Source organism: Eubalaena glacialis, chromosome 3 (assembly GCF_028564815.1).
Source record: "Eubalaena glacialis isolate mEubGla1 chromosome 3, mEubGla1.1.hap2.+ XY, whole genome shotgun sequence".
Taxonomy (NCBI): Eukaryota; Metazoa; Chordata; class Mammalia; order Artiodactyla; family Balaenidae; genus Eubalaena; species Eubalaena glacialis.
The window spans coordinates 161,772,571-161,799,116 of record NC_083718.1 but is presented as its reverse complement, the minus strand read 5'-3'; the positions used below and the strand labels follow the sequence as shown (position 1 = coordinate 161,799,116).

Here is a 26,546-nt window from a genome sequence, read left to right as displayed (position 1 = left end):
AAGTGGCTGACAGGTCAATTATACAAGTGCTTCTTCTCAAGGCAACCACAGTGCTTCAGTATGCAGCAGAACTGTTTTATCCATACTTCTCATTTCCTCACATAGAATATTAAAAAGATTGAAATTTGACAAAATGAATCAAACTTGATAAAACTGATCAAATTCCAACCTTTGAGTCTCCTCAAAGGTTGGAATATGATATAAACAAATTTTGCTGCTTTATCAAGGACAACTTAAGTGAACCTGGCTTCTTTTTTCCCCCTGCAATGTATGCCAGTGAAAGATATTACTGTTACTACAGTTTAGTGTCATTGCTTTGATTTGTACCAAGTTGCCAGCAGTTTTACACACCATTGCTTTTATACCATCAATGTAAACAAAAACCCAGGGAAAAAGACAAATAGAATCAGTATTACTATGAAAACAGTTTGACCTCAGATCCTGTGAAAGCGCCTTGGGGATGTGATCCAAGGATCACAGTTGGAGAACTGCTGCACTAAACACTCTATTGGTTTTGTGCACTTAAACTTGCATCTCCCTTTGCCAGGAAAGAACTTCTTTTTCCCAGATATCCATATGGTACCATGGTACCTTTCAGCGGCACTTTTCCTGATCACTCTGTATAAAATAATACCTCCGCTTACCCCCTGCCTCCCATACCCCAACCCCTGGCACTTTCCGTTTCCCTCTTTTTCCACAGAGAAATTATCACTGCTTACTTGATTATTTTCTGTCTCTCCCAACTAGCATATAAATTCCTAACGGCGATGCTGTTATCTCCACCTCCTAGAATTTTCCTTTATACATGGTAGGTGCTCAATAAATCTTAATTGAGTGAATGAATGTAACCCATAATCTGGCATTTGATTCTAGGATTTTGGTTTGCTTAGATTGCTTTTTCAGTGGTTCATGTCTAAATTCCCTAGCAGGGTTAATAACTCCAAGAACAGGCTAATCTACATTCCACATAGTCCCCAAAGTTTCTGGCACAGGCCTTGGACATACTATGTGCATTCCCTTCCCCAGGGAATACTTCAAGTCCCGTAGTCAACTCTGAGTAAAGCCTATTTCCAAAAGACAGCACACATGTGGAATGGTAGAAAATTGGCAAAATATTTTACCTACTTTTTTCTGGTTTGCAACAACTTCTATTGTAGGAACACTGTAATTGGTATATAAAAATGATGATCTCTTAGCTCCTTGGCTCTGGGTTTCCTATCCAAATACATGCTGGAAGAAAAAAAAAGTCATTCTGATGCTGTTTTCTGGTTGGTTTTAAGCAGAAGGTTCTTGGTTGAACACACAAATGTATATTTTAAAAATGAGCAGATTTGGCTCTGTGCAGCCAAGATCCTTAGAAGTATTCAATTTCTTTGACTTGTATTTCTGGGAACCTATCTTAAGGATATGTTCCTCAGAATTGAAAAATGCTTAAATATGTTTTTCATAGCATTACTGTAAGAGAATTTTGGACTATCAAACTAAGGGAATAATTAGGCAAACAACTGTGTATCCATTCAACCAAATTATGTAATCACTAAAAATGATGGCCATAAAAAAAAAAAAAAAAATGATGGCCATAAAGACTGTGGAACAGGGCAGATGATATAATGTTAAGTGTAAAACAATATAAAATTTAACATATAGTGTAATTAAACTGTATTTCAAAGAATTATTTGTAAAGAATGAAAATCAGAATAAAATATACAAATTGCTAACAATGGCAAAGGAAATGAGGAAGGTGGGAAATTCAGATTAACTGACTAGGTCCAGTAACAATAGCAATTTTATGAACAAATAGACACTAACCTCTTATGCCTTTTCCAGTAACTAACTGGATAATTTGCCCCAAACAGAATCTTAAGAGCTGGAAGGGAACTTACATATCATCTAGTTTAATCTCCTTTTTTGGATAGATGGAGAAACTAAAGATTATAGGGAAAAAATACTTGCTTATGATCTTTCAGGAAGTTAATGGCTAAGCTAGAGCTGGAACCATGGACATTTGAACATGATGTGTGAGTCTGAGGAAGTTACTTCATTTCTTTGCAGTGTAGTTTCTTCATTTGTAAAACAGATAATAGTACTTACCTAATGTGTTACTGTCAAGATTATACGAAATAACAATATGGTGGGACCACTATGGCGCTGGCCACATAGTGACCAACAAACATTAGAGCTTTTTCCCCTTTCTGCTGCTCTGTGGGAGGTAGAAGTGCAGAATAGATTGGGGAGGGTTAGAAAGAGAAAGGGAAAGAGGAAAGTGCCAAGGGGTACCTAAGGCAGAAAGATGTTTCTGATCCTGTTTGTTGTGGACCCTGAATCACTGTTCTAGTAGAAGATACAGCCAATGGGAATCCTGTCCTAAGACCAAAGTGAGCCCACTTGAGTCACTAAAGAGTATGGACAGGTCAGTGTCCTGCCTCCCCTTCCCCACATTTTGCTCATCCCTCTCATGCTAATAATTAGTATGAAACTACTCTGATGCTTTCCATTTCACAGGAGGTAATGTGGGCAGTATCTGGGACCAGCTGCGATAGGGGTTCCACACATGAGTAGCAATTTCTAGCCTTTTAACCTAGTTTACAGTCTCTGTGATAAAAGAAATATGAAACTTTTCTTACTGAATTAGAATTAATATTTTCCTCTTGAAACATTTTCTAGTCATAGAATATATATATATATATATTTTTATAGTGGTACTCTCTTAACATACATCTCTGTTACCCTTAGGATTCCTAAACAAATCATCTTTGTCATTTGATCATATTTGTTAAGTAATTCCTTTGATTTTTCTTTATTAAAGAAAAATTTGAGTAACATTTAAAAAAAAGAAATGCCTATTTCTTCACTTGCTAGTTTTTAATCACTCTGAGAACCTTCAATTCTGCTCCAAAATTGGCAACGTGCAATATGTCTAAGTATACAAAAGGTAAGTATATATTAATTAAAATAATGGATGTGCAGTAGTTATTTCAGTCCTTGACATAAAAGGTGCTTGATCTAGAAATCAAGTTAGCCTGTCAGAATCTGGCTCAGGGTACTGTGCCGTTAAGGTTGGAAGAAACTGTATCTTTCATCACAAATTCATCTGGACAATTAGTTTTCTTGATTTGCAACTTTGTTGACTGATTTCAGATTTCGTTTCCTGGTTTTTATACCTGCCTATGCTTAGATATGGCATATTCTGCTGATAATACAGTCTATCTCCAACTCTGCATTTATTCCATTTAGTTTATTCTAGTTTGACATCAAATCCATGGTTTCCTTAGCATCTCCCCAGCATTTTAGTCTGCTTGCAGTTCTAAGATTCTCTAACACTAAAAGCATAAAGGACAGTAGCTCAAAAAAGAAAATGCCTTTTCCCAGAGAATTGTCCTCTGAATGTCTCAAATTCATTTCTTTCACTCCAGCCCCACCTGCCACTACCCTAAGTCAGATCCTCATCATCTCTTGCCTTGATCACTGAAATGGCCAACTAACTGATCTCCTTGCCTCTAATTTACCCCCACCCATCATTATCTCTATCCCTTATCTAACAGGTCATAAAGATCTGTCTAAAACACAAATATGATCAGGTCACTCCCTTGGTTAAAACCCTTCAATGGTCTCTTCTAACTTTCTGGGTAAAGTCCCTCTGAACAGGCCCTGCTTATTAACTTACGTCATCTGATTTTAGTTTTCCACCATACGCCCTGTGTTTCAATTCTCAGAATCTTTTTTTTTTTCTTAGCTTGTGCCTTGTACATGTTAGTCCACCTGGAATGCCCTTTTCTATTGCATCTCTAGTAGGCTAACAATTCTAGGCATCCTTCAGCAAATGACACAAATCCCAAGAAGCCTTCCCCAGTCTTCCCTCTTTTTCACCTATTCAATTTGTATGGTATTATTTTGAACTTTACTTCTGGGTAACTCTTAAATATTTCATTCTATTTTTGACAACAATTTTATAAGCACCTGTTTTTATAATACACAAAAACTTAAACTTTTAAATACTACCAATGAAAAATTCACCTTACTTATCATCATACAAACAACATATCTGATAGCTAACCCAAATAAAACTTGATGAAGTGACTTACTCTTCCTGGGTCTCAATGTCTTTATTTATAAAACAACAGCTTTAGACTATAAAATGACGCACATTTCTTGAGAGCTTAGTATGTGCTAGCTGTTGTTCTAATATACAAACTCATTCAACTGCTTACAACAACCATGTGTGTAGGAACTATTATTGCCTCCAACGTACAGATGAAGAAACTAAGGCTAAGAGAGGTTAAATAACTTGTTCAAAGTCACACAGCTAGCAGATCTCTAAAAAGGTCCTTCCATTTTGAAAGTTTTATGAGAATTCTATGGTTCTAAAAAATAAGCAGGATGTAGAAGAAAGTCAAATGAGCAACTGTTTCTACTTTATATTTTGTTTATCTATATCTCATCTCCTCTAATAAAATTATACTCCCTGCTGTACCTAGCATACTGGCCAACACACATTAGAAACTCAGTAAGTATTTTTGAAATTCTCAATTTTTAGCATCATAGATTTCACTGAAAGCCAGGTGTAGGCCAACAGATATTACTGGGAAAGATTAAAAAAAAATCCAATTAATCCTCAATGTTAATGTGGAAAATAAAATTAACAGTTTTTATTTGTTTTGATGGGGTTGGGGATTAGCTTCCGCCAAGTTAGTCAAGATGAGAATGTTATTTTATTTGAGATATGTTAACATAATTTTGAAAACAAAAACACACATAAACAAATATGAGAAAAAAGGAAAAAAAAAAGGTGTGGTGATACATTGTCACTAAAAAGCACAAGTGACCAGACAGGCACCACAGCCCCCATCCAAATAGGCTTCCAGGCCCGTATAAAGCAGACAGCCAGACTACCAGTCGCTATACCAGCAGCAGGAAGAAAGGACAGAGAAACTTGCAGGTACTCCAACTATCCTTGGGGAGGGGGCGCGGGGGAGGGGTCCTACCAGTGCCCTTAGATGACTTTTCCAATCCCTTTTATTTCCATGAAGGTTAAATTTCCTAGGAATACCTCAACTGGCACAGTTGATTGAACAACTATATATACAGGTGGTTCCACTCAATTATGAATGACTTCTCCTGTGAGAACTATTGTATTTCATTTTCTATGACTGAACAGCTAGCAGTGACTAGCCTAGAAAACTGACTTTTCTTGTCCAGATGTACAGTAACTAGTTATTGGTGCTTTAAAGGATCTATTTCCCACTCTTGATCTTTCTCATTCTACTCCCAACACACATTTCAAACTCATCCAAATCCCCAGTTGCTGGGGTAAAGCACCCTGGAGTTTCTGGTAGATTTCACTATGCTTTTCCAAAATCACTGACGGAAACCCTTCACCTGAGAATCACACTTTGCAATTCTCAAAGTACCTTAACATTCATTAACTCACTCAATCTTATTCACAATGATCTCAGACTTATTTACCTACTGGTTATCTCTAAACCTCCTTGGAGGCATAGAGAAGTGAAGTGTGGTGTAATAGAAAGAAAAAGATTTTGAACTCAGAAACCATTAGGTTCAAATCCTTGCAAATCACTCAGCCTCTCTGAGCTGTGAGTTATTGTGAGGTTTAACTGAGATAAAGTTTGAGGATATGGATGTGATAAGCACTGCGTCTGATATGATCTAGGGACTCAACAAATTTTAGTTCTTATTCCTCCTGGGAAACTTCCTGAGCCTCAGTCTCTTCATATGTAAAACAAAGGTAAATACTATAAACCCCACAGTGGGTTTGTGAGATTTACTAAGATAATGTATCAAAGTGTCTGCTATATTTGAGACCGTGTATGGGTTTCCTTTCTTTTTCTCAAAAATATTTATTTATTTATTTTTGTCTGTGTTTGGTCTTAGTTGCCGTACGCTGGATCTCTCCTTGCAGTGTGCGGACTCTTCGCTGCAGCGCGTGGGCTTCTCTCTAGCTGTGGTGCGCGGGCTCCAGAGCGCGTGGGCTCTGTAGTTGCAGCGCGTGCGTGGACTTAGTTGCCCCTCAGCACGTGGGATATTAGTTCCCTGACCAGGGATCGAACCCGCATCCCCTGCATTGGAAGACAGATTCTTAACCACTGGACCACCAGGGAAGTCCCTAACTTCCTTTCTTATTAAGATGGTGCTCATTAAACATCCTTCTAAAAAACATTATAACAAGTAATTAGTTTAACATAGTACTAAATAGCAGATACAAAAAAGGTTATATATTTTTGTGACCTATATTCCTTTTCTTTGTAGAAAATTTAGAATTGAGGTTATGATTTAAATCCAATCTTTAAAAATTTTTAAATTTTATATTGGAGTATAGTTGATTTACAATGCTGTGTTAGTTTCAGGTGTACAGCAAAGCAATTCAGCCATACATAGACACATATCCATTCTTTTTCAGATTCTTTCCCCATTTAGGTTATTAAAGAATACTGAGTACAGTTCCCTGTGCTATACAGTAGGTGTGACCTACATTCTTTTCCATGGAAAGTTCCAAATAATTCTGGCTCTACAGTATACTATGAATATTGACCACGTGTACATGAGTAAATTCAGCTCTAAGGCAGGCTTCCATGTTTCTACAGAGCAGATACTATATGATTCTCACTGATTTTTTAAAAACTTAGTTTAATTTAATTTAATTTAATTTTTTGGCTGCACTGCATGGCATGCAGGATCTTAGTTCCCCGACCAGGGACTGAACCCATGGCCCCTGCAGTGGAAGCGTGGAGTCCCAGCCTCTGGACTGCCAGGGAAGTCCCTTACTGATTTGAATGAAGAAAAATTATCATGGAGAAAGAAGAGGCATCCTCCTAGCTGATGAAAACTTTTACTGAGGAAAATACTTGGTTTATCACAGCTTGGGTACTGTCATAAAAGATAATTGTAAAAGCACTTTCTAAATCTTTTGAATTACCACCTTACCCCTCAGTACAAAAAAAAAAAAAAAAAGATTTACTAGAAAATCCCCTTACCTAACATGGCCATTATGTCCTGAAGTTTGGTTCAATTTGTGCAGAGACTAGATAAGGGGTAACATTAAACATCTACTGTGACCATTTGAGACTATAAAAATAAAAAAAAAATGCAATCCCTTATCTTTAACAAGTTAGGTCACAGTATAGTTCCCTTTTAAGGGAAGCGAGAGTGCCACTCTATTCTGCACTAGCTGGACCATTCCCGACGTGTGGAGCTCGCTCTAGGAACAACACTGTCAACCAAAGCGGATCAAGAAGAGAGTCCAAGATGATGAGGGCCTTAGAAACTGTCCAATCTCAGAAATACCTGAAGAAAAAAGACCTGGAGGAACAAGAGTATCAAGAGTCCTCTGAAAAGGTTTCAAGTGAAACAAGAAATAAAATTAGAGGCAACAGATAGATACTGGGGGAAAGCAGATTTCACCTCAAAATAAAAAAAAGAACACTTTTAGCCATTAGAGCTATCGCAAATGGAAGGAATATGCTCCTTTGGGAGGGTACATAGTCTCCCCGTCTCTGGAAGAATTCAAGTAAGGGATAGATGAGTATTTACAGGGGATGCTCTCAAGGAATTAGGTGGGAGGTTGAATTTGAGGACTTCTGAGGTTTCCTCTAACCCTGAGATTCTAGGATCCTATGACTTTTTACCTTCCTGACATCTCATATTTAACACTAAGGCAACTAGCTGAATCTTAACCAAAGTCACTTCTAGATGGGAGAGAACATGGTAAAGAATGACTCTGAATTCTTTACATATTGGGAAGATGTTAAGCTCATGTTGGTGGATACAAGTTTTCCAAAATTCTAATATTCACTTGTAAGTTTAAATTTATCATTTACAGCAAATGCTTATATGTTGTCTTTTATTTATTTATATATATATATTTATTTATTTATTTTTTGGCTGTGTCGGGTCTTAGTTGCGGCACGCAGGCTCTTTGTTGCAGTGCTCGGGCCTCTCCCTAGTTGTGGCGCACGGGCTCCAGAGCGCGTGGGCTCTCTAGCTTAGGTGCGCGAGCTCAGTAGTTGTGGCGTGTGGGCTTAGTTGCCCCATGGCATGTGGGATTAGTTCCCCGACCAGGGATCGAACCGGCATCCCTGAATTGCAAGACGGATTCTCAACCATTGGACCACCAGGGAAGTTCCAGGTTGTCTTTCTTGAAGTGATTGTCTCACTTAATTTTGGAGAGAATGTCTGCCAAATATTCGAGTCAGTTGTTCTTTGAAGTAAAGATGATGTTCCATGAAAAACGTGGCTACTTCAGTTTGCAACTCAATCACATAAGTGCCTCATCTCTTCCTGAGACAACCATTATATTTGGTTATTTTAAGGATGGAGAAACTGAACTCATAGAGGTTAAAAGACTAGCAAAAGGACACACAGCTAAAGCTAGGATTTGAATCTAGATTTTTCAGTCTCCAAAGTCCATGCTCTTTCCACTATGTTACTCTGAAACCAATAAACAAGAGTGTATCCCCAAATAAAGGAAAAGATGAAGAACTAAACATGCCTAGTTATAATAATGAAGGGCATCAGGAACTGAGGACTTCTATGTCTCCAGTAATCCTTAGTTAGGAGTCTTAACTGCCCCCAAAGAATTCATTATCAGATCTTTCCTCTCTGCAGCAACAACACAGCAATATGGAGTTGGAAACTGATTCATAAAATATAAGTCCAGCTTGTGTGTGTGTGTGTCTACATGACATAGAACATGAACAATGGAAAAGAAAAAAAGAACAGGGGGAAATCCATTTGGTTTATCAGTTTCCTGGACTGGGATCTTGTTTTCATTCACAGCAGTGTATCCTTGGTCTTGGCATAGTAATTTAGAGGATGTGTTCCTTATTAGCTTTGCTCAACTTGGCTGGGTTCAGCTATGTACTGCCAGTTGGGCTGATGCCCAGGCTGAAACTCCACTGCTCTAAATTCCAGTTCACGTAATAAAGCATGGGTTGCCTCCTGCTCCTATCTAGCTGAGTTAACACATTCAGTTCCCCATATCTAGCTCCTTCTTTTCCTCCTGACTCTTATTCCTACAGCATGGATAGAGGACCTCTGCAACTATAAAGACATTTCATGTTTTCCTGGGGACTTCTCAGGCTGATAAATCTGTAGAGAGTGGGAAAAACAGAAGGATAAGAAAATCATGCACGATAGGACCAGAGTCATCTTCAAAAACCTCATATTACTGAAACTCAAAGGAGTGTCTGGGGCAACAGGTAAGAGGATTCAGGAACAATTTCAGCAAGTGGAGGGCTACACATTCTCAGAAGATGGTCTGCTAATGTGTCTGGTCAAGTCTAGGCCACCTGGAGAGGTGGCAGAAAAGCACATTGTGATGAAGCACCTACCGGTCAGCCATACAGTCAAAGGAACGCATTCCAGCCTTCCTTAGCATAAGACTATCTATCTAAAAAGCTTACAGTTAAGCTCCTGCCTTCTTGCCATATCACCCTCATAATCTTCTGTTCTTCTCTGCTCTGTTTAAGAGTTCGCCCAGTTTCCCTCATCTTCCTGATATACATGAATGTTTACGTTTTGTTTGTCTCCTAGTAAGTCATAATTGAGATTCAGAAATTCTTATTTATAACTGTAGTATCTCCTCAAAAAATCATCTAGCGAATTAAGGGGAAAAATGTAACACAAGGAGTTTATATTACTGGTTTCCAATATGACTTTATTAAGAACCACCTACACTTATTTAAAATAGGGAATTTTGCAAGTTGATATATATTGATGCTGGCACACAGTAGGTGTTAATAAAAGCTTGCCAAAGAAAACTACATGGGTCTAAGTGTTCCCAAGAAAACAGCAGGTGTGGTCAAATTTATGAACTGCCTACGTCACATCTCACTATTTCCAGGAGTTTGAGAGATGCCAGTTGTTTCATTATACGTGCCAGAAAATTGCTACCACTCTCAGGCATCTGTGGTTGGTGAAGGCAGGAGAGAGAACTGGGCAGAGCCAAGGGGCAGCTTTAGGAAGCTGGAAGAGAGACATGGGGTTTTACTGTCCCTTAAGCAGATATAATTAGAATCAGTGACAGAACCCAGATCGCCTGCTTCATAATGTAGTGCCACTCATTTCATTTCTTCATATTCCCATTTCTATCTATGTACCATCAGCACACAATCAAGAGAAAAGCAGTCATGGGAGTACTAGTTCACCATACAAACCTCATCTCATAAATATTTTTCCTGACCAAAATAGAGCACTTAAGTGTCTCTCTGTGCAGTTCCCTTTTCTTGGGATGTCTAGACATCTAAATTCAGATATAACTAACAGAAAGGGGGCATCTACTCTGTGCTATATGGTTCTATGCATTTGCACACCCATTTTCTCATTTCAGTCACTCAATCAACCTGGGAAGTAGGTACTTCTCTAAAATCTCCACTGAGCCTAGCACTGCTAATATGGGGCTGCTCTACAATTGTTGGGTAGATGGATGAATAAAGGCCAGAGTTTCTAAATGTGATTAGAATACAAGGCCAAAGATAGAATAATGACAGAGAGAGAGAGAGAGAGAGAGAGAGGGGGACTGTGTGTGTGTGTGTGTGTGTGTGTGTGTGTGTGTGTGTGTGTAGGGAGGGAATGGTATATTAAATAAAGGCAAGGCCTGGAACTAGTATGTCTGAGAGGGTAAAAGGAAAAATTGCCAAATAGCCAAGTGGCTGTCCTCATTAAGGGCACCAAAGAATTTGTTTCACTTATTAACCAACACCCCCCCGCCTTTTCTGACATGGTTAGTGAACACAGCTTCTCAGGAGAGGAGAGGGGTATACTGGCCGCCAGAAGCTTCCTACAGAGAGGACATTCTCCTGCTTGCTGTGGCTTAGTAGAGAAAGAAGTTGGGTGGAAGAGCAGGGGGTAGTCCAGGTGTACGTGTTTTGTGAGAGAGACGTGAGTGAATATGGGTTCGAAGATATACCTTTCTGGCGATGAGAGCCCTCTGCCACTCTTATTTTTGGCCACAAGGTTTCCAAGATTTAAAAAACAGAAACATTAGTTTAAATAAATTTTAGTCTGCTGTTAAAATCGTAGTAGCACTCTCACTTTTGTACCTGAGTGAATAATGGCTTTAGATGATGATGAACAGAAATGGAATCAGAAAATACAGCATGATCTATTTTATTCAACAAATATTATTGAATAACTACCTATGTGCCAAGTGCTGGGGATATAAAGATGAAGTTAATAAATTAGTTCCACTTAACGAGGACTCCAAGCAGAAGTGAATCCTAACTTTCTAGACATGGTAGAAAGAAGAATTTCAGCTCCCTCATTAATCCTTATACTGAAAAACTAGTATGATTTTACAGGTTGCAGGGGTAACTTTGTTAAATAAATAAAATAGTTGTGATAGGTGTTAAAATAAACTTTAAGAACTCACATTTTAGCTTCTTTATTCAAAGAATACTCCATGCCCCCATCTTATCTTTTCACCACAATGTCTCTGCCTCAATTCTCTCTCACCTGAAATATAATATTATAACGGCTTATTAACTGACATCTCTGACTCCAGCTTCTGGAAGCCACCCAGCCTTTTATTGCTATCAGAATCGTTCTTCTGAAACACAAATCTGACCTGTAACTCTACTGATTAAATCCCATTCAATGGCTCTTACTGCTCTTAAGGAAAAGACTCAGATCCTTAAAATGGTCTATAAGGGAAGCTGTATATTTCCTGTGCCTTCCTTTCCAGCTTTATTTCTTTCTGCTCCTCTCCTTACACCCTACAATCTAGTCATTTAAACATTTTTGAGGTCCTCAATCACATTTTAAAAAAAATCTTGGGCTTCCACTCATCTTTCCCACTGCTAGCTACAACTCTTTTCTCTACCTCCCCATCCTTCAGGTTTCAGCTTAGATGTCACTTCATTTGAAAGCCTTCCCTGACCTTCAACTTTTAATCCTGCAATCTAGATTAGGGGCCCTTCTGTACTTTATTACTCCGAAGTAATAATTCTCCATTGGTCTATATGCTCACAAAACTATAAACTCTAAAGGCAAAATTCCTATCAATCGATCCAATGACGAGCACTTAGTCATGACTTTATATTTAGAACTTGAATGAACTGATGGCTGGCTGAAGAAAATCAGCCCATTAGTTGACCTCATGACAGCCTTAGTTGTGTTATTCTTGCCTCTACCTAGTTTTTCCTTGCATAGTTTAGGATTACAATTTAACCAACCCTCTTTCTGACCCAGAATTCCAAAGTGATTACAGTATAGTTTCTTATGTAGTTTTATAACAGAAAGAGACCATCCATCCATAAAGTATGGGACACACTTTTAAAAATGTTTCACAGAAAAAAAAAATGGAAGAGATATTCTGAGTTTTGTTTTTAAGTATCAAATTCTTACTCTCCAGCTCAGAGAGAGTACTCTCCAGCATTTCAGCCACAGCACTAAGTCAGATTTTGAAATTTTTCTCTTCGTATGATGCTGCAGGTAGAAAGGGTAGACCGAAAGGGTAAAGGAAGCCTGGCTGACCATTTACTCCAACAGGTGTGCTCAAGGGCCGCACCTCTACCGGACCACCGTATTTGCAACAGCATAGAGAGCAGCCAGACCAAATTCACACTATTTGAAGATACAAGAGACTGATGTATAATCCAGAATAATAATATATTAACACATAATAAAAATACAGGGACTTCCCTGGTGGTCCAGTGGGTAAGACTCCACGCTCCCAATGCAGGGGATCCGGGTTCGATCCCTGGTTGGGGAGCCAGATCCCACGTGCATGCTGCAACTAAGAGTTTGCATGCCGCAAGGAAGATCCCATGTGCCCCAACTAAGACCCAGCACAACCAATAAATAAATAAATATTAAAAAAAAATGAAATAGCTTGGATCTCATTACATAGGAAGCTAAGCTATAATCTGAAACTGTCTTGCCCACCTGAAATCAGAGCAAAGGAGAGGGGAGTTTAGTGATTATTAAATGCCTAATTAACATTCTAGTCATGCCAAGTGGACTGAACTCTTTATTTGGTTTTTTAATTTTAAAAAGTAAAGCTTGCCTCTGTTTTAGTTTTATTTTAAGTCACACACAAAAAAAGTGATCAGCTAAAAAAAAACCTTCAGCCTTTTATAACCAGTACCCTGGATTAGCTGCAAGCTTGGCGTTTGCTGCTCATCAGAAGTGGCTTGGCCCAGGAGTTTAGGACCTAAAAAAGGATTCCTACTGGCTTAACAAAGGAGAAACAGCTATCATGCAGAGTCCCCTTAGAGAGGCAGAGTCCTGTGTGGGTGGAGTGCAGAGTTAGGTGGGAGGTGAGCCGATGGATCTGGAATCAAGTAGAAGACAGTCATAGGAGTCACCTGTTACCTATCCTCAAGGTCAGGAACCTGTACACTACACAGGGGTGGAAGGACCCTCAAGGATCATCTAGTTCAAACTAGATGACTTGCTCAAAGACAAGGAATGACGTGCTCAAAGACATAAAACAAGTCTCACTTTAAAAGGAATGACTGGCTCAAACACATAAAACAAGCTTGTGCCCTAGCTGGGGCTAGGCTTCAGTTCAATTCTCTGATGTTACGCTATACTGCTTCTTTCCTATTTCATATCAGGATCTGGACGCCAAAACCCAGGGTCTCAAATGAAGCTTTGAAGAGAGCCCAAAGGAGAATGGGGAGAGTATACAGGAAGATGTGTGAAGGTAATACGGCTCAAAGTGATGGCCCTGACAGATGGCTCTACCGAAAGATCTCCATGGCCTCTCCCTCTAGACTCAGCTATCAATAGAACCAAGTCACTTAATCTTTTGAACTTTGCTTTTCTCATAAATAAAATGTGTCTGAAAATAATACCTAGTTCAGATTTAGCAGAAGATAAAAAGAAAAAATGTGTGTAAAAGAACATCAAATGAATATTGGAATTTTTCCTACTTACTGTGGGCAAGAAACAATCGTATAATACTTGAATTTTTTAACATTTGCACACTAATGACCAGAAGGTAGAAAGGAAAGAGATAGTATTAGAAAGAGAACAGGCTTACACATAGAGAACATCTTGTTTTGTGAAATGAATTGAGTAATCACATTTTTTCCACGTTGTATCACTTGCTTCTTAGCCAGGATACTGAGATGGCTCAAGTTCTATTACTGAAAGCTACATTATAAGCTCTACTGAGGGTATGAGGTGTTGGAGAAGGCAGTTGTTGCAGGAAACAACCCAGCTGCTGGAATGATGGCCGAAGGACCTGGTCTGGAAATGCCAACTGGAAGAACCTCCTACCTTCTAAGCCTGGTCCTTCTGTTAAAAATCTAAGGTCTCCAGAGATACACTGAAGAGAAGGAAAGAGCCAGCAAACACCTCTGCAATCGTCAGCCACATGGTGTGCCATATTTCTTATCAGCATAGTGTGCAGTCAGAAAAAAATACGTGTCCAGTAATTTCTGAACACAAAGATTCTCAAGCTCCTCTGGCTTTTGAGAACTGCCCAATTGCCCTAGGAGATTTACCAGTCAAAATAGCAGAGTTCTTTAAGCAAGAAAGCAAGAAAATCAACCTACTAACTGAATATAGCCTGGAGTACCAAGGCTTATCCTGTTTTAGTCTCAAGAAAGCAAAAATGACTCCATTATCACTTTTAAGGCACTTCTCTTCCTGCTACTTCCACAGAGAGATTATCTCACAGAGTCTGCAGAGGGAGGGCAATGGATTTCTCACACTGACCCCAGGGCACTTGTTTCTGGAAGCATATAAAGGAGTAGCACTTTCCTGAGGCAGGAAGTCTGTCTTCTCTCCCCGACACTGCCCCCATCTCAAGTTCTCTCCACTCAGTGCCACCAACCTAATCCAAGCAACCCTATCTTTTCCTCCTCCGCAGTCGCCATGGCTCAACCCATTCTCCATGAAGCAGCGCAAGTGACGTTTTACGTAACAGCTTTATTGACATGTAATTCACATACCATAAAATTCACCCTTTTAAAGTGCACAATTTAGTGTTTTCAGTAGATTCACAGAGTTGTGCAAACATCATGCCCATCTGACTTTAGAACATATTCATCATCCCCCAGAGAAACCCCATACCCATTAGCAGTCACTTTCCATTTCCTCTCCCCCCACAAGCCCCTAGAAACCACTAATGTATTTTGTCTCTATGTTTTTGCCTATTCTGGACATTTCATATAACTGCAGATGTGTGGTCTTTTGTGACGGGCTTTTTCACTTAGCATAATGTTTTTAAGGTACATCTATGTTGTAGCATATATCAGTACTTCATTCTTTTTTATTGCCAAATATTTCATATGGATATAACACATCTTATTTATCTTTTTATCAGATGAACTCTTGGGCTATTTCAACTTTTTGGCTGTTATGAATAATGCTGCCATGGAGTTCATGGTACATGTTTGTGTGGGCATATGATTTCTATTCTCTTGGGTATATACCCGCAAGTGGACTTGCTGGGTCACAGGTAACTCTATGTTTAACATTTTGAGTAACTTCCAAACTGCTTTCAAAGTGGCTGCAGCATTTTACAATCTCACCGGCAATGTATGAGAGTTCCAATTACTCCACATTCTCGTCAACACTTGTTATTGTCTGTCTTTTGATTATATCCATACCCATGGGTGTTAAGTGGTATCTCATCGTGGCTTTGATTTGCATTTCCCTAATGACTAAAGATGCTGAGCATCTTTTCAAGTCCTTATTGGCCTTTTGTATATTTTCTTTGGAGAAATATTCAAGTCCTCTGCCCATCTTTTCAGCTGCGTTATTTATCTTTTTTATTGTTGAGTCATAAGTTTCTTTTGTATTCTTGGATACAAGTACAAGTGATTTTTTAAAAAGGTAAATCAGATTTTGTTACTCCCTTACATAGTACCCTCTAATGATTCCCCACTATGTTTAGAATAAAATCCAAATTCTCACTCTGGCTTACAAGGTCCTACACGATTTTGCCACTTTGCCCCTCACACAGTGCACTGTAGTCAGAGCAGTGTTCTTTATGCCCTTGAAACATAATAAACTCATTCGTGTCTCAGCACCCTTGTAGGTTTGTCACATCTGCCTGCTTGGAATTCTCTTTCCTTGGATGGCTTCTTCTTGTCATTGAATTCAAATATCCCTTTCAGACAATTTTTCCTAAAAAAAAATTGTATCTAAAAAAGCTCCCCCTCCACAAAGAGGAACAAGGGAACTTTTGGGGATGATGGATATGTTCATCATCTTGATTATGGTAATGGTTTCATGGATATATACATATGTCAAAACTTTTCAAACTGTATACTTTAAATATGTGCCATTTATTTTACTTCAATTATATTCAATAAAGCTGTTAAACAAGTAACTCTCTTCACAATCACACCTTCACTGTCACACTCTTATCATACTTTATTTCCTTATGAGAAACTGTCTACCTGAAATCATCTTGTTTACTTCTTGATTTAAATGTTTATTGACTATCTCATCCCTCTAGAATGGAAGTGTCATGAGAGCACTTGATGAATGTTTTTTATCTTGTAACTGCTGTATCCTCAGCTTGGCTCACAATTGGGTGCTACATAAATATCTGGCTAATTGAATGAATGAATTTGATAGAGGTTTAGAAAAGAAACCCAAAGACAATAGGAAGGGTGACTTTCCATTCCCTCACTCTCACGAGTACTTTTAGACTTGAGGGGATGAAATTCTTATTATTTATTTTCTTTATTAAGAGCTACCTTGGCTTCCCTGGTGGCACAGTGGTTAAGAATCCACCTGCCAATGCAGGGGACACGGATTCGAGCCCTGGTCTGGGAAGATCCCACATGCTGTGGAGCAACCAAGCCCGTGAACCACAACTACTGAGCCTGCGCTCTAGAGCCCGCGAGCCACAACTACTGAGCCTGCGCTCTAAAGCCCGCGAGCCACAACTACTGAGCCCGTGAGCCACAACCACTGAAGCCCACGTGCCTAGAGCCCGTGCTCCGCAACAAGAGAAGCCACTGCAATGAGAAGCCGACGTACCACAACGAAGAGTAGCCCCCGCTCGCCACAACTAGAGAAAGCCCGCGCTCAGCAACGAAGACCCAATGCAGCCAAAAATAAAAAAATAAAAAAATTAAAAAAAAAGAGCTACCTCAAATTCTATCCTGGATGATCTCCAACATCATGATCATTAGAAATATCATTGACTGTTCAACTACTCTGTGGTACTATTCTAGTACTTTATATATACTCTCCCATAGGTAGTGGTTATTTTAATAATAGTATTATAATGATAATATAGCATATTATATTATATAGTAATTATAATAAATATTTAATAACTATAATAATAGCAGCAGTAATACAATAAAAACATTTGTTTAGCATTTGGTATTTGCCAGATATTATGCAAGCATTTTACCCGTGTAATCTCATTTATTCTTCACAGTAACTTTATGAAGTAGGTATTTTACAGACGAGGAATTCTGAGGTTTAGAGAGGTGAACTAACTGACCAAAGCCACACAGCTGGCAAAAGGCAGAGCTGGACCTCAAATCTAAGTCTATCTTACTTCAAAGCACATGCTTTTTCCATTATGCTACAGTGTTTGTTAAGTATTTTTATATAATACAATGTTACTCCAGCTCATCTACAAAGCCAGAATGTGCACCTCAAGAATGATACTACTCAAACTCTGAAACAGGCTAGTAATAAGAGTAAGAGAGATGAGAAGCTAGTTGCCTGAAAATAAGCCAAGATATTTAGACCAAGGAATTTTTACTTTATGCCAAACTCCATGTCTAGCTTCACGTGACATTTAAATTCTTACTGTTTCTGATTACTCTTCAGTAGACATTGGTTTTTACCTAAGTTGCTGGCCCTTGCTCCTCCTTTGCCTACGAGTGAGGTTTATCGGTGAAGGTATGCTGACCATGAGAGATCTAGGTAGGCTCCCTTACCAACTTGGGTCCCAACTTTAAAAGCCTTTACCTTTAGTGCCAGGCGGCTGCAGGTTGTCTCCAGTCAAGGAACACCAGCCCACAGGGAAGATGTCCCGGGAGTCGAAGCGGCACCAGTAGTCAAAGGCCCCTCGCCACCCATCAAAAGTGACAAGCACCTCTGAGCCCCGCACCTCCCCAATAGTGGCTGGGCAAATGAAATGAGGGTTCTTCCTGTCCACAGCTTCCAGCTTCATTCCCATTTTGAAGAAGTTGTGAGAAGGCGATGGTGGTTCCTAAATGAGAGACAGAAATACACAGACCTAGACGCAAAGAGAGAGGCTATGTATGCCAAAAGACTGCTATTTCATTTGGATGATTAAAAAGTGACTGCTATATAGGATTTATAATGGAGCTTTAGTCTTTCTTTTAAATGAATTTCAAAGTATACCAAAGTATTACTTTGTTAATCCTAATATTTTGACATCTTTGCTTCAGATCTTTTTTGTTTCAAGAAATAAAGGGTAACAGATAAGGCTGAATCCCCTTTTGTGCCCACCCCCATGCATGTTTTTATACTTTACTATATATGTACAAACCATTTGCATACTTTTAAATTTTATATAAATAGTATTATACTGAACATATCATTCTACAACTTGCTTTTCTTGTTCAACATTATGTTTTTGAAACGTATCCATGTTGATAAATTTAGCTCTAGTTTATTTTAACTGCTAATAGCACTCCATTACATGTATATATCATAATTTATTCACTCTCTTTTGACAGACATTTAAGGTTGTTTTGAATTGTTTACTATTTCAAAAGAGTTTTAATGGCCATTCTTGCACTTGTTCCTTTGTTCACATGTGGCAGGATTTCTTCAGGGTGTATACCTAGGAGTAGAATTGGTGGGTTATAGGATAGATATATACATCTTCCACTTTTTAAAATATTGTTAAATTGCCCTCCAAAGCAGTTGTAACATTGTACAGTCTCTCCAGTAGTGTAGCTAGTTCTTGGGTGCTGATCTGCAATGCAGTTGCATAGATAAAGTTTCCAAAGAAGTGTTGTATACTCTATTCTGTTTCCCTTCGTCTTACTGTCCGATCGTGCACCAATAACATCTTATTAAACGGATATCTGGCAGAAAAAGTCTCCTTACTTTGTTATTCTTCAGTATTGTTTTGGCTATTCTTTCTCCTTGACCTTTCATATGAATTTTAGGATCAGCTTTTCAAGTTCCACAGAAAAACCCTACTTGTATTTTGACTGGAATCCCAGTGAACTTATAATTTGGGAAGAAATAACCTTTGTATGTATGATATTGAGCCTTTCCATCCAGGAACATGACAGTATTTTCCATCTGTTAAGTATTCTTTAACGTAGATTTCTTCTTCAGTATAAGTTTAAACATTCCTCTACAAATGTCTCATGCTTTTTACGAACCATATTGTAATTTTTTTTTCTGGCCGTATTGTAATTCTGTTGCTATCTTAAAGAGTATCTTTAAAAATTTTATTTTCAAACCACTTGCTGCTGTTAAATAGGAATGCAACTGATTTTTAAAAATTGATCAACATTTATACTGATTAGCTTATGCTGATTGATATACCATTTTTTCTTGTCTGTTTGATTTATCAATTATTGAGAAATGTGTATTAAAATATTTCCTAATGATTGTGGATTTTCCAATTTTTCCATGTAATTCTGTCAAATTTTGCTTTACCTACTTTGAGGCTATGTTTTTGAGGAGCATGTATATTTATAACTTTTATCGTCTTGGTGAACTATATTTTTTTATCATTAGATAGTAACCTCTTTAATGCTTTTTAGCACCAAAGTCTTCTTTGTCTAATTTCAGTATAGTTAACACCAGCTTTATTTTGATAAAGGTTTGCATGGTATACATTTTATATTCTTTTACTTTCAACACCTTTCTGTCGTATTTCAGCAGTGTCTCTTGTAAACAGCATGTAGCTAGATTTAAAAACAATCTAATCTATGTCTGACTAAACTGATGAGTTTAAGCTAATTTCTTGTGATAACTGATGTATTTAAATTTATTACAACTATCATACTGCCTACATTTCTATTTAACTTGATTTTTCAAGTTGTACCTTTAACTTCGTTTTTCTCCTTAACAATCAACTGAATTTTCTTCCCTTTTTCCCTTTCAATTGATTCAGATTTTTTAAAAATATAAATGTATTTATTTTTGGCTGCGTTGGGTCTTTCTGGCTGTGCGCGGGCTTTCTCTACTTGCGGTGAGCGGGCTCTAGAGCGCAGGCTCAGTAGTTGTGGCGCACGAGCTTAGTTGCTCTGCGGCATGTGGGATCTTCCTGGACCAGGACTTGAACCCGTGTCTCCTGCATTGGAAGGCGGATTCTCTCTCCTCCCCTCCCTCCTCTCCTTCCTTTCTTTATTTATTTTGGATGCGTTGGGTCTTCATTGCTGCACGTGGGCTTTCTCTAGTTGCAGCAAGCAGGAGCTACTCTTCGTTGCGGTGCGTGGGCTTCTCATTGCGGTGGCTTCTCTTGTCGCGGATCACAGGCTCTAGGTGTGTGGGCTTCAGTAGTTGTGGCTTGCCGGCTTTAGAGTGCAGGCTCAGTAGTTGTGGTGCATGCGCTTAGTTGCTCTGTGGCATGTGGGATCTTCCCGGACCAGGGCTCAAACCCGTGTCCCCTGCATTGGCAGGCGGATTCTTAACCACTGCACCACCAGGGAAGTCCCTGGCAGGCAGATTCTCCTTTTATTTTTTTTTTCAAATATCATGACTTTATATAAATGTATCTAAACATACAATAGCAATTTGCTTTCCTTTCTAGGTACAGGTATATAAAAAAGTTGAATGATCAGTCTCTTTCGTCTCAAACAGTTTACAGATCTTTTTTTTCTGTAAGAATGGCTTTTTAGGTAGTAAGGTTTGTCCTTTTTTTTTTTTTTTAACGTCTTTATTGGAGTATAATTGCTTTACAATGGTGTGTTAGTTTCTACTTTTTAACAAAGTGAATCAGTTATACATATACATATATCCCCATATCTCTTCCCTCTTGCGTCTCCCTCGCTCCCACCCTCCCTATCCCACCCCTCTAGGTGGTCACAAAGCACGGAGCTCGTCTCCCTGTGCTATGCGGCTGCTTCCCACTAGCTATCTATTTTACATTTGGTAGTGTATATATGTCCATGCCACTCTCTCACTTTGTCCCAGCTTACCCTTCCCCCTCCCCGTAACCTCAAGTCCATTCTCTAGTTGGTCTGCGTCTTTATTCCCGTCTTGCCCCTAGGTTCTTCATGACCTTTTTTTTTTTTTTTTTAAGATTCCATATATATGTGTTAGCATACGGTATTTGTTTTTCTCTTTCTGACTTACTTCACTCTGTATGACAGACTCTAGGTCCACCCACCTCACTACAAATAACTCAATTTCGTTTCTTTTTATGGCTGAGTAATATTCCATTGTATATATGTGCCACATCTTCTTTATCCACTCATCTGTCGATGGACACTTACGTTGCTTCCATGTCCTGGCTATTGTAAATACAGCTGCAGTAAACATCGTGGTACATGACTCATTTTGAATTATGGTTTTCTCAGGGTATATGCCCAGCAGTGGGATTGCTGGGTCGTATGGTAATTCTATTTTTAGTTGTTTAAGGAACCTCCATACTGTTCTCCATAGTGGCTGTATCAATTTACATTCCCACCAACAGTGCAAGAGTGTTCCCTTTTCTCCACACCCTCTCCAGCATTTATTGTTTGTAGATTTTTTGATGATGCCCATTCTGACTGGTGTGAGATGATATCTCATTGTAGTTTTGATTTGCATTTTTCTAATGATTAATGATGTTGAGCATTCTTTCATGTGTTTGTTGGCAATCTGTATATCTTCTTTGGAGAAATGTCTATTTAGGTCTTCTGCCCATTTTTGGATTGGGTTGTTTTTTTGATATTGAGCTGCATGAGCTGCTTGTAAATTTTGGAGATTAATCCTTTGTCAGTTGCTTCATTTGCTAATATTTCCACCCAGTCTAAGGGTTGTCCTCTTGTCTTGTTTATGGTTTCCTTTGCTGTGCAAAAGCTTTGAAGTTTCATTAGGTCTCATTTGTTTATTTTTGTTTTTATTTCCATTTCTCTAGGAGGTGGGTCAAAAAGGATCTTGCTGTGATTTATGTCATAGAGTGTTCTGCCTATGTTTTCCTCTAAGAGTTTGATAGTGTCTGGCCTTACATTTAGGGCTTTAATCCATTTTGAGTTTATTTTTGTGTATGGTGTTAGGGAGTGTTCTAATTTCATTCTTTTACACGTAGCTGTCCAGTTTTCCCAGCACCACTTATTGAAGAGGCTGTCTTTCCTCCACTGTATATTCTTGCCTCCTTTATCAAAGATAAGGTGACCATATGTGCGTGGGTTTATCTCTGGGCTTTCTATCCTCTTCCATTGATCTATATTTCTGTTTTGGTGCCAGTACCATACTGTCTTGATTACTGTAGCTTTGTAGTATAGTCTGAAGTCCGGGAGCCTGATTCCTCCAGCTCCGTTTTTCTTTCTCAAGATTGCTTTCAATATTCGGGGTCTTTTGTGTTTCCATACAAATTGTGAAATTTTTTGTTCTAGTTCTGTGAAAAATGCCAGTGGTAGTTTGATAGGGATTGCATTGAATCTGTAGATTGCTTTGGGTAGTAGAGTCATTTTCACAATGTTGATTCTTCCGATTCAAGAACATGGTATATCTCTCCATCTGTTTGTATCATCTTTAATGTCTTTCATCAGTGTCTTATAATTTTCTGCAAACAGGTCTTTTGTCTCCTTAGGTAGGTTTATTCCTAGGTATTTTATTCTTTTTGTTGCAATGGTAAATGGGAGTGTTTTCTTAATTTCACTTTCAGATTTTTCATCATTAGTGTATAGGAATGCAAGAGATTTCTGTGCATTAATTTTGTATCCTGCTACTTTACCAAATTCATTGATTAGCTCTAGTAGTTTTCTGGTAGCATCTGTAGGATTCTCTATGTGTAGTATCGCGTCATCTGCAAACAGTGACAGCTTTACCTCTTCTTTTCCGATTTGGATTCCTTTTATTTCTTTTACTTCTCTGATTGCTTGGCTAAAACTTCCAAAACTATGTTGAATAATAGTGGTGAGAGTGGGCAACCTTGTCTTGTTCCTGATCTTCATGGAAATGGTTTCAGTTTTTCACCACTGAGGATGATGTTGGCTGTGGGTTTGTCATATATGGCCTTTATTATGTTGAGGTAGGTTCCCTCTATGCCTACTTTCTGGAGGGTTTTTATCATAAATGGGTGTTGAATTTTGTCAAAAGCTTTCTCTGCATCTATTGAGATGATCATATGGTTTTTCTCCTTCAATTTGTTAATATGGTGTATCACAGTGATTGATTTGTGTATATTGAAGAATCCTTGCATTCCTCGGATAAACCCCACTTGATCATAGTGTATGAGCCTTTTAATGTGCTGTTGGATTCCGTTTGCTAGTATTTTGTTGAGGATTTTTGCATCTATGTTCATCAGTGATGTTGGCCTGTTCTTTCTCTGTGACAGCTTTGTCTGGGTTTGGTATCAGGGTGGTGGTGGCCTCATGGAATGAGTTTGGGAGTGTTCCTCTCTCTGCTATATTTTGGAAGAGTTCGAGAAGCGTAGGTGTTAGCTCTTCTCTAAATGTTTGATAGAATTCGCCTGTGAAGCCACCTGGTCCTGGACTTTTGTTTGTTGGAAGATTTTTAATCACAGTTTCAATTTAAGTGCTTGTGATTGGTCTGTTCATATTTTGTATTTCTTCCTGGTTCAGTCTTGGAAGGTTGTGCATTTCTAAGTATTTGTCCATTTCTTCCAGGTTGTCCATTTTATTGGCACAGAGTTGCTTATAGTAGTCTCTTAGGATGCCTTGTATTTCTGTGGTGTCTGTTGTAACTTCTCCTTTTTCATTTCTAATTTCATTGATTTGAGTCCTCTCCCTCTTTTTCTTGATGAGTCTGGCTAATGGTTTATCAATTTTGTTTATCTTCTCAAAGAACCAGCTTTTAGTTTTATTGATCTTTGCTATCGTTTCCTTCATTTCTTTTTCATTTATTTCTGATCTGATCTTTATGATTTCTTTCCTTCTGCTAACTCTGGGGTTTTGTTGTTCTTCTTTCTCTAATCGCTTTAGGTTTAAGGTTAGGTTGTTTATTTGAGATGTTTCTTGTTTCTTAAGGTAGGATTTTACTGCTATAAACTTCCCTCTTAGAACTGCTTTTGCTGCATCCCATAGGTTTTGGGTCGTCATGTTTCCATTGTCATTTGTTTCTAGGTATTTTTTGATTTTCTCTTTGATTTCTTCAGTGATCTCTTGGTTATTAAGTAGTGTATTGTTTAGCCTCCATGTGTTTGTAATTTTTACAGATTTTTTTCCTGTAATTGATATCTAGTCTCATAGCATTGTGGTCGGAAAAGATACTTGATACGATTTCAATTTTCTTAAATTTACCAAGGCTTGATTTGTGACCCAAGATATGATCTACCCTGGAGAATGTTCCATGAGCACTTGAGAAGAATGTGTATTCTGTTGTTTTTGGATGGAATGTCCTATAAATATCAATTAAGTCCATCTTGTTTAATGTATCATTTAAAGCTTGTGTTTCCTTATTTTTTTTTTTAATTTTAAAATTTTATTTTATTTACTTTTGTATACAGCAGGTTCTTATTAGTCATCAATTTTATACACATCAGTGTATACATGTCAATCCCAATCACCCAATTCATCACACCACCACCCCCACCACCCCGCCCCGTTCCCCGCTTGGTGTTCTCCACATCTGTGTCTCAATTTCTGCCCTGCAAACTGGTTCATCTGTACCATTTTTCTAGGTTCCACATACATGCGTTAATATACGATATTTGTTTTTCTCTTTCTGACTTACTTCACTCTGCATGACAGTCTCTAGATCCATCCACGCCTCAACAATGACCCAATTTCGTTCCTCTTTATGGCTGAGTAAGATTCCACTGTATATATGTACCACAACTTCTTTACCCATTCGTCTGTCGATGGGCGTTTAGGTTGCTTCCATGACCCGGCTATTGTAAATAGTGCTGCAATGAACACTGGGGTGCATGTGTCTTTTTGAATTATCGTTTTCTCTGGGTATATGCCCAGTAGTGGGACTGCTGGATCATATGGTAATTCTATTTTTAGTTTTTTAAGGAACCTCCATACTGTTCTCCATAGTGGCTGTATCAGTTTACATTCCCACCAACAGTGCAAGAGGGTTCTCTTTTCTCCACACCCTCTCCAGCATTTGTTGTTTGTAGATTTTCTGATGCCCATTCTAACTGGTGTGAGGTGATACCTCATTGTAGTTTTGATTTGCATTTCTCTAGTAATTAGTGATGTGGATGGAGCAGCTTTTCATATGCTTTTTGGCCATCTGTATGTCTTCTTTGGAGAAATGTCTATTTAGGTCTTCTGCCCATTTTTGGATTGGGTTGTTTGTTTTTCTAATATTGAGCTACATAAGCTGTTTATATATTTTGGAGATTAATCCTTTGTCCGTTGCTTCATTTGCAAATATTTTCTCCCATTCTGAGGGTTGTCTTTCTGTCTTGTTTATGGTTTCCTTTGCTGTGCAAAAGCTTTGAAGTTTCATTAGGTCCCATTTGTTTATTTTTGGTTTTATTTCCATTACCCTAGGAGGTGGATCAAAGAAGCTGTTGCTGTGATTTATGTCAAAGAGTGTTCTTCCTATGTTTTCCTCTAAGAGTTTTATAGTGTCCAGTCTTACATTTAGGTCTCTAATCCATTTTGAGTTTATTTTTGTGTATGGTGTTAGGGAGTGTTCTAATTTCATTCTTTTACATGCAGCTGTCCAGTTTTCCCAGCACCACTTATTGAAGAGACTGTCTTTTCTCCATTGTATATCCTTGCCTCCTTTGTCATAGATTAGTTCATCATAGGTGCGTGGGTTTATCTCTGGGCTTTCTATCTTGTTCCATTGATGTATGTTTCTGTTTTTGTGCCAGTACCATATTGTCTTGATTACTGTAGCTTTATAGTATAGTCTGAAGTCAGGGAGTCTGATTCCTCCAGCTCCGTTTTTTTCCCTCAAGACTGCGGGGTCTTTTGTGTCTCCATACAAATTTTAAGATTTTTGGTTCTAGTTCCATAAAAAATGCCATTGGTATTTGATAGAGATTGCATTGAATCTGTAGATTGCTTTGGGCAGTATAGTCATTTTCACAATATGATTCTTCCAATCCAAGAACATGGTACATGTCTCCATCTGTTAGAATCATCTTTAATTTCTTTCATCAGTGTCTTATAGTTTTCTGCATACAGGTCTTTTGTCTCCCTAGGTAGGTTTATTCCTAGGTATTTTATTCTTTTTGTTGCAATGGTAAATGGGAGTGTTTTCTTAATTTCTCTTTCAGATTTTTCATCATTAGTGTATAGGAATGCAAGAGATTTCTGTGCATTAATTTTGTATCCTGCAACTTTACCAAATTCATTGATTAGCTCTAGTATTTTTTCCGGTGGCATCTTTAGGATTCTCTATGTATAGTATCATGTCATCTACAAACAGTGACAGTTTTACTTCTTCTTTTCCAATTTGTATTCCTTTTATTTCTTTTTCTTCTCTGATTGCCGTAGCTAGGACTTCCAAAACTATGTTGAATAATAGTGGCGAGAGTG

The 26,546-nt window shown here is 38.3% G+C and overlaps 1 protein-coding gene across 11 annotated transcripts in view; it reads right to left on the bottom strand.

The window, feature by feature from the left end:
- SCMH1 (Scm polycomb group protein homolog 1) overlaps window positions 1-26,546 on the bottom strand; it is a 196,130-nt gene that overhangs the window by 63,287 nt on the left and 106,297 nt on the right. For all 11 annotated transcript variants that reach the window (XM_061184406.1, XM_061184408.1, XM_061184405.1 and 8 more), the window contains one exon: window positions 17,911-18,154. In XM_061184406.1, coding sequence (XP_061040389.1) covers window positions 17,911-18,154 — 244 coding nt within the window. The remainder of the gene's footprint in view (window positions 1-17,910; window positions 18,155-26,546) is intronic.